Source organism: Nothobranchius furzeri, chromosome 1, assembly GCF_043380555.1.
Source record: "Nothobranchius furzeri strain GRZ-AD chromosome 1, NfurGRZ-RIMD1, whole genome shotgun sequence".
Classification (NCBI taxonomy): domain Eukaryota; kingdom Metazoa; phylum Chordata; class Actinopteri; order Cyprinodontiformes; family Nothobranchiidae; genus Nothobranchius; species Nothobranchius furzeri.
The window spans coordinates 87,332,349-87,345,405 of record NC_091741.1 but is presented as its reverse complement, the minus strand read 5'-3'; the positions used below and the strand labels follow the sequence as shown (position 1 = coordinate 87,345,405).

The following is a 13,057-nucleotide window of genomic DNA, read 5'->3' as shown; positions in this document are numbered from 1 at the left end:
CTCCCGCGACCTGACTCTGGATAAGCGGTTGAAAATTGATGGATGGGTGGACTTTGGTGTTTTAAAGGCACATCTAAATTCTGAAACACACCTATGTATTTCAAAAACCTTTAGAATTCAATTTATTGTAACTGATTTAAATTCAGAATACAGGTACTTTTTATTTCCAAAGGAAATCAAAATGTTGAAATAATTGAAAAAACCAAAGTAAATGAAAATCTAAAAAAAAAAGCTGTAAATACCAAAACAAAACACTTGTACAGGTGTGCAATCAAATCTGAAGTTATTACAGCTGTTGTTTATGTGTTAAATTGATGTTATTTAAAATACAGCTGTCATTATTTCCTGTTTTCTCTCGCACAGATAGGCATTTGATAACTAACAGCATTACTGTTCCTTTAGAAATCTTAAAGTAGCCACCACAGCTGTCATTAACGAGGTTCAAGTTAAACCTTTAACAAAATGTTCCTAGAACCATAATGATGAGCCTTCCTTAATGCAAATGTGGTTAAAGCTATTGGTACTTGTTTCTTTGTTTTTTATTGATCTGCTAAAATCACAATTAAAAACAATGTCAGATTTTTATTTTATTAGTTTATTTTCATCCAGTTTCATCTACTTTAAGTGGTAATATAATGGAAGTGTAAAAAATTGTCCCAAGTTAGCATCAATATCATTTTTTCTGAGACCAAAATATACATTATATGGTTTTAAAAAAAAGGGTCACCAATTTTTCATTTTTATTTAGGTTGTTCCAGTAGCATCTGTCTAAACCAGTGTGCTTGGTGATATAATTAGAAAAATTTAGATGCAGATTCACAACTAAAATAACATGTATTGTCTCAAAAGAACATGCAATGCAGCTTGGCTGTTTTCATAATAAAATCACTGCTTTTAAATTTATATGAAGTCACCTTTATTAATATGAAAGAACCTGATTGTAATAGAGGCACAGAACATATTGACTTAGTGTATTACAGGTTTTTGTTTTCAGCATTATGAAAATCCCATAGTTAAAGACAACAAATGACAATACGTAACTGAACTAACTTTGTTGGTCTGTTTGAATAGAAATACCTAAACTTTGTTAATGAAGTACAAAGCTCTTGTAACAGAGGAAGTGAACTGCAATTCATTCTTTGCAATAATGATCATAGCATCGGTACAAGTATTTTTGCTTTGTTACTTGTATGTTTTACTGTGTTTTAGAAAAAATAGACAGATATTTCAATGAAAGTAATATCTTTTCACGGTAGAAATCTTGTTGAGAAATTGTTTAAATTCAGCTTTATTCAAAAAATTAGACCTGCTTTTAAAGGGATACTTTGCAACTTTTTCCATATTTTAAAATCATTTTCTTGAGCCAGTTTGTGCTAAAAAGACCCTTTGCAGGGTTAACAAACAGCCACCTAGCCCCTATTGCCCCCCGTGGCCAGCATATGCTCTGTTGGGACTTACCTACCTGGTATTGCAGTCTGGCTCCAGCACATTTCCTGCATTTTTTAGATCTCAATCTAAGTGTCAAAGTGTCTTGCCCAAGGACACAACAGCAGAATTCTCTGTCCGGAGCCGGGATCGAACCTGCAACCTTCTGATTACAGGACAACCTGCTCAACCTGTTGAGCTACTGCTGCCCCCCTAGTTCAGTTGATGAATCACTCCTGTAGACACAAATGAAGGCTGGGAGATGTTTCAGTTGTTAGATTAAGGTGTTAAAAATATGGACGCACAGCAGGGAGATACGTTTTGCTTTTGGTGATACAAATGGACACTAGGGTGTTCTAAAAAGCAAGCCAAAACTTCCTTGGTCCCCTTTAAAACTAGGTAAAAAAAAAAAAAAAAGCATAGCGTTTGAAAGTTGTATTCCCTTGACTGCTGTCAGATGCTCAGCAAACTTTGAAATTCACTTTTCACTCATCTGTGGGGTCACAGCTCTGTCACACTCTTGATTTTCTCCATTCAAATGCATTTTTGGCCTTATGTTCTGCAGGAGTGAAATCTAACAAAAAGCTTTCAGCCCATCTCTTTGAAGTGAGAAGCTGAATTACTTGGGCTTTATTGCATACTGTAGGTTGTGTGTGTGTATCTTTGTTGATAATGTCTCTGAGTGGCTGTGACTGTGTGTGTGTGTGTGTGTGTGTGGCTTGATGCCCACCTTTCCTGTATTTCTCACACAATTCGTTATTTTTTTTATTGCCAGGACCAGAGAAATACGATCAGCACTCCTGGTTTTCATCAGGTCTATGTTCAGTGTTTTCTTGCCTGGGTGCTCATCCCTGCCACTCAGTTCACCTCTCAATTACTATGTTTGTGCTCACAGCGGCGTGACATTAAACCCAGGCTTCAATTTGCTCAGTGACAGATGACACAAAAGGCATGTTTGCTGCTCTGACATTTGACAGGCTTCGGCACTTCGGGTTGGGAAGTATAATTACAGCAATAAAATCCAAAAAGAAAAAGAGTTATTTACTTGTGTGGATGTCAATACTACTTACACTCATAGACTGTAAACTTTTCTGCTTGGATGTAGTAAACACAGAAACAGCGATAGCGTGTGGATGTTTTGATGCTAATGCCCTTTTTCTTGTTACGATCTTTCTGTGTTTGTTGCCCCTCTTAGTTCTGTCGGTTTTCTTTTCATGGCATAGACATATGCATTCTCTTCGCTTTAAAAAAAAAGTCCCCTACATATCACTGTTGATTGTTATTATGGTGTTACATGTTGTAGCTTTAGATCTCTAGCTGTATTGGAATGAAGGGCTGACCCTTGCCATATTAGTGAGACCACCTACTGTGTGTTAATGACCAAGAGAAAGTGATTTTTCTCCCCTTCTGCAATGTGTGTTCCACAGCCTAAATAGCACATAGCCCATTACTGAAAGGTCATCAGAGGGATCTGGTAAAATATAGGAAGAAACAGTCAGTGGCAAAGAAAAGTGAATAAATACTTCACAGACTTTTAGAAGCTAATCTTTGAAAGATTGCCTGTATTTATCATAGAGCAGAAAATGCATCAGTGATATCTTTTTAATTGTACATGTGTGTTTTTACATATTACGGGGTTTTGCGAGTGAAACAATTTAAATTCAAAGATTTACATTACAATGCACATCTGCTGGTAAAATGTGGTTTTCTCTACTATGAAGTAGTAGGCTAATTAAACATTGATGCATCAATTTTCTCTCACATAATAGGTGCGTTTCCACAGTTGGAACTTCAGGGTAATTTTACAGGAACTGCCCAGCATGTGCGTGTCTCCACTTGACTGGGCTGGCCGAACGCCCATTTTCAGGAACTTTCTGAGTTCTTGATTAAAGGGAAGGTACTCAGAATGGCCTGGTGGAGTAGCTGAGCTGAACTTTTGGTTAAGTCACGCTAGGGCTGCGCAATATATCGCAAATATATCGTTATCGCGATATCAGCATCGCAAACAACAGATAAATTTCGCAGTGAGTGGTTAGCTCAAATGTTTGCAACACATAATGTATTCTGTCAATCATACAGAAGCATGATGTTTTTTTAACAAATCAAAAAGAGTTCTTCACCCATTTGGCCAATTGGGTGGGTTCTCATGGGCTAGATGCCTGCCCCAGAGGTGTACTGCACTTAATTTTGATGGTTAGCAAACACCTGAGTTAGCTTTGTTCTGCTCTTTCTGCTGATTCTGCTTTTCCCAGGATCCACTGATTGCCTTTTCTTGTTCATTTTCTTTTTCCCTTTCCTCACGTCTTTAGCTTTTCTTATTTTAATGAAGGTTTTGGTCTTTGTTTTATTTTAGTTTTTGATCATTTTTGTTCCTGAGTTAAGTTTTTAATCATCGCAAGTAATATCGTCATCGCAGTATTAATCCCTGTTATTGCATATCGCAGGTTTTCCTAATATCGTGCAGCCCTAAGTCACACTGATTTCCTGAAGAGGAAATTACATGAGTAGACGTCCAAAACAACCGGCAGCAGGAAAATTAGAAGAGTTGCTTGTGAAGCAGAATAGAAGCAAAATAAAATAAGCACAGATTGTGCTTAAAATTGCCGTTACTAAACTAACGACATTGGAAAATCTGACGGAATTTCCCCACAATGACTTAATTAATGGGTCTTTGTTGTCTCACAGAACGGCGTAAAAAATGTAGCTTCTTCTGGTCATTGAATGCAACATTTTACATCGCGCAGATGCTCTCGTCCTCCAAACGAATTAACATACTTCAACAGAATAAAACTTTTATTGTTATTAATGTTTCTGTGGATGCTATTTGGCGCTGATCAGTGACATCACTCACTGCCGAAGCAGTCGTGGTATGCTGACATCTGTGCAACGTCCTGAAAGGGTTGAATTGGTGTGGAGACACAACAGCTGAGAGAACCGGAACATCACTCAACCCCACCCCCCACCCCCCCAACCCCCAGAATTTAGCCTGAAGTTCCGATAATTAAAACATGCCTGATAAATACCATAGAGAGGACCATTCATCCGTTTTTGGCCGCTTATCTGGGGTCGGTTCAAGGCAGCAGTAGCCTAAGCAGGGAGGCCCAGACTTCCTTCTCTCCAGCCACTTGGACCAGCACCTCCAGGGGAATCCTAAGGCGTTCCTGACCAGCTGTGAGACAAAGTTCCTCTAGCGTGTCCTGGGTCTTCCTTGAGGTCTTCTACATAATTGAAAAACAGATAACGTGTTTTTTGAGGTAAAATGCATAGACTTGTTTCCTTACTTGGATCTTTTCACTGATTTCCTAAATTTATGCCAATCCATGCTAGTAAAAGTGAGGTTTCTACACGGAGGCCATGCATTATTGCCCAGATGATGCGTTTATTTGTCTACCGACACAAAAATCTGCAAAAACAAGACAGCCTTCATCTGATTTGGTTCCTGCAGTGGGTTGCTGTGCCTTGGAGAATGTCAGTTTCTAGCGTACAGAAACTGATATCGAGACGCTAGAAGAAACACAGAACCAGCAAAAGAGGAATGTCACAATGTGGTGCTGCTGTGGCTTGTTTGAGGTTTTATGTGTCTCTCTGTGTGCTATTGTCAGGATGAACACTCCCAGTAATAAGCTCCTATGTGATCCCTCAGCAGTTCCACTTGGTGCTAAGACATTAAAACCAGCCCGCAGGAGAATTATGGCACGTGCCCTTACGCTCTCATGGATCAAAATTGAGGGTAGTGGACAAAATAATTGATTTGTCACAGTTGAAGCAAAACATTTTTCGTACTTCTGCTATTTCTCACATCCATATTTTCCTGCAGGAAGACTCTTCACAGTGTTTTCAGCCTTAGGTGCGTTCGCTGATATCAATTAATTGTTTTTCACAGGATTTTAAGCCTCTACTGCTCAAGACACATTCTAGCCACCACTAGATTTTTCTCAGTTCATTTAACTTATATAAAAACAGTTTTTAAAATTAATCTAGTGACATATTTTATCTTGTTGTCAAGCAATTCGAAGTGGATGTTTTTAGAAATACACCATTTCTGATTGTGAAGGCCGATATCTATTTTCAGTTCTTGTATAGCTGTGACTTATAGATGCTAGTATATCTGTAAGAACTATAATTAATCTAAAATGATAAAAATAAAGTAATGCAAAAATTGGATATTTTTTTAAGCCAAAAAGTCCACATTGAAGATGTGTTATTGGTAGAATTACTTCTTAGTAATGGTGAGTTCATGGATCAGAGTTTACTTTTATTATTGCTGATTGGTAATGGCACATTCATAAACCAAAGAATGAAAAATTTTGGGTTACAGACAGGTTGATTGTTGATTATTTGTTGATTTTAATCGTTTTCTAGCATCTTTAGCCTTAACACAAAAATAAAAGCACCTCTTAATGTTAACTTGTAAATTATTACAGTTAAAATAAACCTCCCAAACATTAACTGTACCACTTTTATACATGTGTGGAACCATTTATCGACAGATATGAAGTATAAAAATGCTTACTTAAGTATAGCAGTTAATGACCTGCGATCCACAGAAAACAACAGATGTTTGGCATCTTCCCTTGTGAGGTGCTGCCATGCCTAGTGTGCAGCCATCTTAACTTATTGCTTGTTTAGTGAGCAAAACACCTGCTCACTGTGGTTGAAGTGATTTGCCATTTAAGAGAATTGTACTGTTGAAGATGTATTGATGGTGTCGGTTTTATTCGGGGTCAACGTTCAGTTTGGTTCAGCATAGAAAAAAGCTCCTGGCTGAAACTCGCCATGTTAGCTTTGGCCAGTTTTTCAGTTTTAAATTCAGTTTTCCAACACCATGCTACTTATAGACAAAGCTGTAAATACATGTTAATTTGGCAAAAATTGAAAATTGAGGAAAAAATACACATTCATTATTTTTTAAAAGTACTCATCAGAGCTTGCCAGACCTGTATATAACAAGCTTTTTTCTTTTTTATGTTTTTGTAAGTCCGCTGGCATAGCTAGAAGCTCTGATCACACCATTTCAGTTACACCAGCAGAATAGTCATGATATATTGGGATTCTTTTAATGTTGCCTGTGAGAGTATAATTAATAAAAGAGCATTAATCATTTTGTAGGCTGAACATGGAGGGCTCATTCCTCCAGTTTGCCCCTTGACAAGCATCCCGCAGGCTCACTACTCATGCCCCCACCCCTCCACACACCCTCCCAATGTACTCGCCCCACCACATTTTGCCTCCTTTATTGAATGCCAATTAAGCAGATAAATTAGCAGGGTTCAAAGATTAATTAAAAAACCTGCTGGTTTCCCTGGGTGATGAAAAGGTTTCAGCTGCATGTTTCCTTCCCAGTTCTACAGAATATGTTAATGGTCTTTTTTAGCTCAGAGGGTATTTACTGAAGGAAATGTAGTCGAAGGAATTTAGGTCACAGAGCCCCTGGATGGAAATCATGCGTCGCTGACAAATGAAGCAAAACAGCTTGAATCAGATTACTCGAGGTAAGATAATAAAACAGATGTATCTTACAGTGTTCTTGTTCAGCAAGACAATTAATTTATCGAACAGAGAGAAATTGTCCTCAAATAGGATCAGCAATACTTGAAAACACCAGATTAGGTTTGCACCTCCCCACTAGAGGGCAGCATGCCTCCACTCAGTAGCCTAAAACCCTGAGGAAGTTGCTTTTTTCTCTCTGTTCATTCCAGCCGTCTCTTTGTGAGAGAGTGCTTCTGATAAACATCCTCCTCCATTCTAATCATCATGTCATTCCCTAGCTTTTAGTGCTCTGTCCAGCCTTCACTCTATCCCCCGATGTCTCTCACATGAAAGACCTCTTTGTGATGCCGAATTAAAGTAGCATGAAGATAATACTCCCAATAACACACAGATCCAGCCTATCCAGCCTATCAGATGTGATTGCATGGCCTCAATGGAAGCAGTGTTGTTTGATTTTGTTCCTCCGCTCAGAGTTCGGGTGCAGTGTGCAGTTTTTATTGCTGCTGCCTCGCTACTTTTATTTCAAGGACTAATTATTACTGCTATTATATTCTGCTGCTGCAGCCTGTGACATCACCAAAGAAACATAGTTAGAAATTAATTTACCCATAGGAGAGGATCTGATATAAAGGAATTATAGAGGAAATGGAATAATGTTTCTTCTCGCTAATGAACCTATTGCACTGTAAATGATCTGGTTCGAAGTGTAACATTGTGAAGTGCATGCTTTTTGAACTTTTCTGTAAATTTAAGTGGGTGACTGTTTTGTTCTGCAGTCAATTTCGCTGGGTCATCATCGTTAGATTCACACCATTTTATTCTTTGGTCCCTTCACATCCACATATACAATACATTAAATGTATAAAATATACTCAGATACTTCTGGTTTGTTATGTGCAGTGTTCTTCATTTAAAAGATTACATTTTTTTCTTTCATTTTGGTGTTTTTTTTAGGAGGACATGAACCTGAATGAAGAACGTAAAGCTCCTCTGCGTGGAAAAGACTTGAACACCAAACGTGAGATGGTGGTCCAGTACATCTCAGCCACAGCCAAATCTGTAAGTGAAAGAAAATATACCTATTATTCTAATTATATTAACGGGAGCGTAGTATGTAGTTGAAATGAAAAATTTAAAAGGAAATAACAAAATCACTACACTCGCCACAAGCCTCCAGAATGAATGTAACCTGATTGTCTGCGTCATGGCTTGCTTTTTCATTTGTGCTCACCCACACTGTCTTACGCCACTTTTCCTCACTCTTCATGCTTAATGCCCACATCTTTGATTTTTTATTTTAATTTTTTTGCTTCATTGTTTCCACCACTGTCAAAAATCTACTGCATTTAAATTAGAGACACATTAATTAGCTGCTAAGTGGATGGTCAGTGATTTTTGCTCTTTTGCATAATGGTGGCGGTTTCAGACCTCAGTGTTTAGCTATGAAAAACACAAATTCTAAGTTTTTATTTCAGCTGCAGAATACTAGTTTTTCAGAAAACCCTTTGATGCCATGAAAAATCATAATTAGCTCAGGTTATGATGAATTATTTACAACTTTATGTTTAGTTAAAACATCACAGAGATAAAAAAAATAATCTAATGTTGAAACAGAGAGGTAGCAGTTTTGTCTTTTTGAAAAACATTTAGAAATTTGTCATCAGCACTTGTTTAAAAAAGCTGGAACAAAGGCTTAAACAACAATGAACAAGCATATTAAACCGAGAGTTTGAGGTGGAATTTGAACAGAAAATAATTTCAAAACATCTTTTCAGAAACAAGCAAATTAGGAAGTGCTGATAAAACGTTCATGTTAACGTCTTTTTGTGTAAAATGTGCAGGAAAACATACAAACATAAAGGATTAAAAATAGTAATAATCTACATTACATGATAACATGAAATATTAAAAAAGTTCAGACAAATCTCACTACACAGGAGAAAAGGTGTAAAACAAATCTAATATGAGGTAACCAGTGGGATTATCGCTCTGAATCAAAACAGATAAAGTTCAGTTATGAAGATCAGTGCACAAAGATTTAGGATTCTTTACATAATCCATTAAAAACTATGGATTATTCAAGAGTAATTAGCTGGCAGAAAAGCCTTATACATATATATTTTGAGTCGAGTTTGTTCTAATGAGCCTTGAGAGCAAGGCCATGAGCCAAAATGTGCTGGGTAAATAATACTGTTGTTTTTAGAGTCTTCTGTCTAGAGCTTCACTCCATCAAACATACAGTAGTTGGTGCAATAAGAAGCTAAATAACACCAGAAAGTCTCAGGAACAGCTAATAAATACCAAACGGCTCTAACAGATCAGATTAGGAAACGTCCTTCAAATCTCTGTAAACGTGTGGGTTCGTTTGGCCTCTGATCAGCTGTTCTGAGAAAACCAACATATAAATGAATAATCCAAGCTTTATCCCAAAATGATTCGCTTGGACATATAATTTTGGTTTTATGTGTCAGAACCCAGTGAACAAGAGAAGTCTGATGAAAACATTAATTTGCAGGTCGGTGTTTTCAGCTGCTCCCATCAACTGTAGTTTTGTTTAAGACAGTACAGTTTTTTTTAACTAGAAATTAAAAGTGGTATAAATTTATTACTATAGGATGATTGTGAAACTACAATGATGAACAGATAAATGTAAAATATGTAAAGTCAGACAATTTCTAATGGTAACAGCGTTGAGACCATTTCCTTAGGAAATAAAAAATCCATGTCCCTGAAATTGACAACCATGTTATAGAATAGAATAGAATAATCTGTATTGATCCCAGAGTGGGGAAATTGGCTCATTAAGGCAGCGCATACACTTAGAGAATAGGAAAATAAACAAGTTCAGGTAAATACATAAAGGCAGCAGGCTATTATTGAAAGAGAATACTTAATTATTAATATTTGTAGTTAAGCCCTTCATCTAGATTTTCAGCTACGTTTGTTCTTCTGTGCTTGGCACAACCAATTCAGCCTTTTTAACAGTTATGGTGGTATTTCACGATATTGTCAGAAAAGTTTGATTCCATAATGATTTTAATATTAACTTCCTTTGTACTTGACAAAAATCACAAGGCTAAATTCTTTTCTACCTTCAAAGGTGTTTCTGAATAAATCAGGAGCAACATTCCTGACAAAGTCACCAAAGTGGTTATGAGTAAAGTGTGTTGTTTCACCTGCTTAATGAACCCATAAACATTATGAGTCCCATCCATAAAATAAATGTTATTACTGCATCTTTTGGTTTCAGCACAATTGTCCAGTAAATGTTAGTCGTGTTCGGTTCTAAATTACCTACAAAAGAATATTTAGCAGCTGCATTCCAATTTTATTACGGTTTACACATCAAATTGAGTGTTTTTGTTATAAAACATTAGTTTGCAAAAACCAAGCATAAGCTGTGCTTTAAACGTAAAACCATAAAAAAGCATAAATAAGAAAAAGCCCCATACACCGTCTGCCTGTATAATAGCTAGAGATCTTATTACCAAATCCAAAAGCTAATAAACAATATTTTAGATTTGTGATTACTGTTTAAGCTCACAATTATTACATTACTATACATTGCATGTAGCTTTGTGTACATTTTCTCCTAATTCTTTGCAGATGATTGTTATACTATATACTAGTAGTCTGTCAAACACATAAACACAGACTTAGATTATACAGCAAGCAGTCTCTGTACAGTTTATATTCCATCATTCTTGGAGAAACAGAAACATGAGCAGGTTTGACAGTTGCCCATCAACGCCATATGGACTCTCTGGAGGCTCAGGACAACCTTATGAGGTGATATTCACGTCTTTTTTTGGAGAGAAAAATTGATTTCTTTCCCCATTGTTTCCTGAACCTGGTAGCTCTCCCTTGACATCGTCATTTATTACTTTCCTCATTGTTATGGTAATTAACTGGCATTATTGATAATGATGATTATCTGAGATGATTGAATTCCTCACAGGGCCCATTATGCTTTGTGAGCACAGATATTTTATTCAAATGAATAACATAATCTGTGTAGTGAAAGGACAGAGGACAAAATGTGATGTCTGTCTGCACCCTGCTATCACATTTAATAGGGCTGATGGAGGAGGTGGGGGTGGGGGGGCGTGAATGTCAGTGATGAAGTAGCTGTTCATGCAGATTCATGAAACTCTGCACACAAATACAATACAGAACAGCTGTATGAACACACAACCTCACATACTAAAATTTTACATGAAAATGGCTTACTTCAGCTTAATAGTTTAGTGGAGATTTGCATATGATTATAAGAACAAGACATGCTTTACCTAATCTGTGCAGCGAGAGACTCCACATACAGCTGTAACAAAAGATACGGGAGCAGAATTTTATTTTACTGCATGAGCTAAACTCAGGAATGCCACAGAAACAGACAATATTAATGTGATCATATGTTGAGTTATGTCAAATATTAAGAATTTTATGTCAAAAGCCACAATCCAGCAAATGCACTAGTTATATAGGAACTAATTATTGGTCGATACTTTCAGTAGTTTAATACAATTTTCAAAAGTTATGTCCAAATTTTTTATAAACTTGAAGCTAAGCGGGTCTTTCCAACGGATGCATTTGCGTTACGTAACCTCAGCTGAACCATAGAGTGCAACAATTGGCCACAGTTTTTTTCCACCGGCCTTGGGAGTCAAACACAAAAGCAGCGTAAAACATCTGGAATCTTTCAAAAATAAAGATCCAGTTCCAGTTGGTAAACTGGTAAAAAAAAAGAAAGTATGCCATCGCCTGTGAGGTAAACAGAACACAACAGAAAATTAACGACAGACCTTGTTGGATACATGCTGTCGCCTTTCTTTTTGCCTTTTAACGCAGAACTGCAGAAATCACATGTGATCTGTGATTTTCCTGCGATTTCATGACTTCGCAGGACGAACTGCAACGTTTTGAATCTGAAACGCTCCCAGTGGGGAGAGAGAAAGTAAAACGTGCCTATTACGTTAGGTGCCGCTTACGCATCCAGTGGAAAGCCAGGGTTAAGTCTTCTATTAAACATATACCAAGTTTAATGCTTTATATTTAAAAAAAATCACGTCATTTAAAATGGGCTTTGAAAGTATGACCAATTTCTCTTTAAGAAAACCACTTAGTGCTTTTGGCTTGTCTGAACTGATGCATGTATAGTAGGTGGTAAAAGGATGGATTACATGTTGTCTGTTGATGCTCGTGAGCATGCATTGTCGTCAATGTGGGGGTGGTGATTTTTGAGCATGTTGTGTGTTTTTGGTGTTGCCATGGTGCCTTCATTTGTTTGTTCCGCTTTCTTGACAGTCTCTTTGAAAAGCACTTTATAGTGAAATTATTGCAGTGAAGAGAGTGGCGAGGCTTCACTTTTGTTTCATTCCATTTTTACTTCATAGAGGAGGACATTTTACAGGTTTCAGTTGGACATCTGGCAAGAAAATGGTTTTGTGGTTTTGTTTATGTATTTATTTTTTTATTAATTTTTTTTTGCTTGTTGCATTTGCAAATAGTTTTTGAGCAAATAACTTTTTCTCTTTTTAAAGAGAATTGCCATTGGAGCAACCTTGTCCATTATGGTTCCCTAATCATTTTTGACTTAACTGACAGCAAAGATGCTTTGAAAACAGAAGTTTAAAACTGGTAAATATCAGCAAAACCTTCCACATTTCCAGACACAGGGCTGCCAACTCTCATGCATTTGACCCTCTTCACATGCTCTCATGCCACACCTCCAATATCTCATGCTGAAGAATCCCCCCCCCCACCCACACCCCACCCCCCCACCCCACACACACACACACAGGGACACAACAGCAGCATTCTCTAGAGGGAGCCGGATCAAATTTACAAACTTCCGATCACTGGACAACCCGCTCTACCTCCTGAACTACTTCTCTCCTGGTACATAAAGACCCTTAAGTAGTCAGTGAAGGATATTGTAATTTTATGAGTGATAGGTGCATCTATATTTCTTTTCTTGCAAGTTAACTCATTACATTATCTTTTAAACAGGCTTGACTTGATGGCTAAGAGTCGATTTAATTGCTTGCACTTATAAAACATTCAAAGGAAACACAAAAGGGATTACAAGCTTTTTCCCCCAATCCCCTACTTTCCTTGTATTGCCTCCTCATTCTGAATAAGT

At 37.2% G+C, this 13,057-nt stretch overlaps 1 protein-coding gene across 5 annotated transcripts in view; it reads left to right on the top strand.

The window, feature by feature from the left end:
• diaph2 (diaphanous-related formin 2) overlaps window positions 1-13,057 on the top strand; it is a 562,944-nt gene that overhangs the window by 28,784 nt on the left and 521,103 nt on the right. For all 5 annotated transcript variants that reach the window (XM_054740030.2, XM_054740029.2, XM_054740031.2 and 2 more), the window contains one exon: window positions 7,870-7,974. In XM_054740030.2, the coding sequence (XP_054596005.2) occupies window positions 7,870-7,974 (105 nt within the window). The remainder of the gene's footprint in view (window positions 1-7,869; window positions 7,975-13,057) is intronic.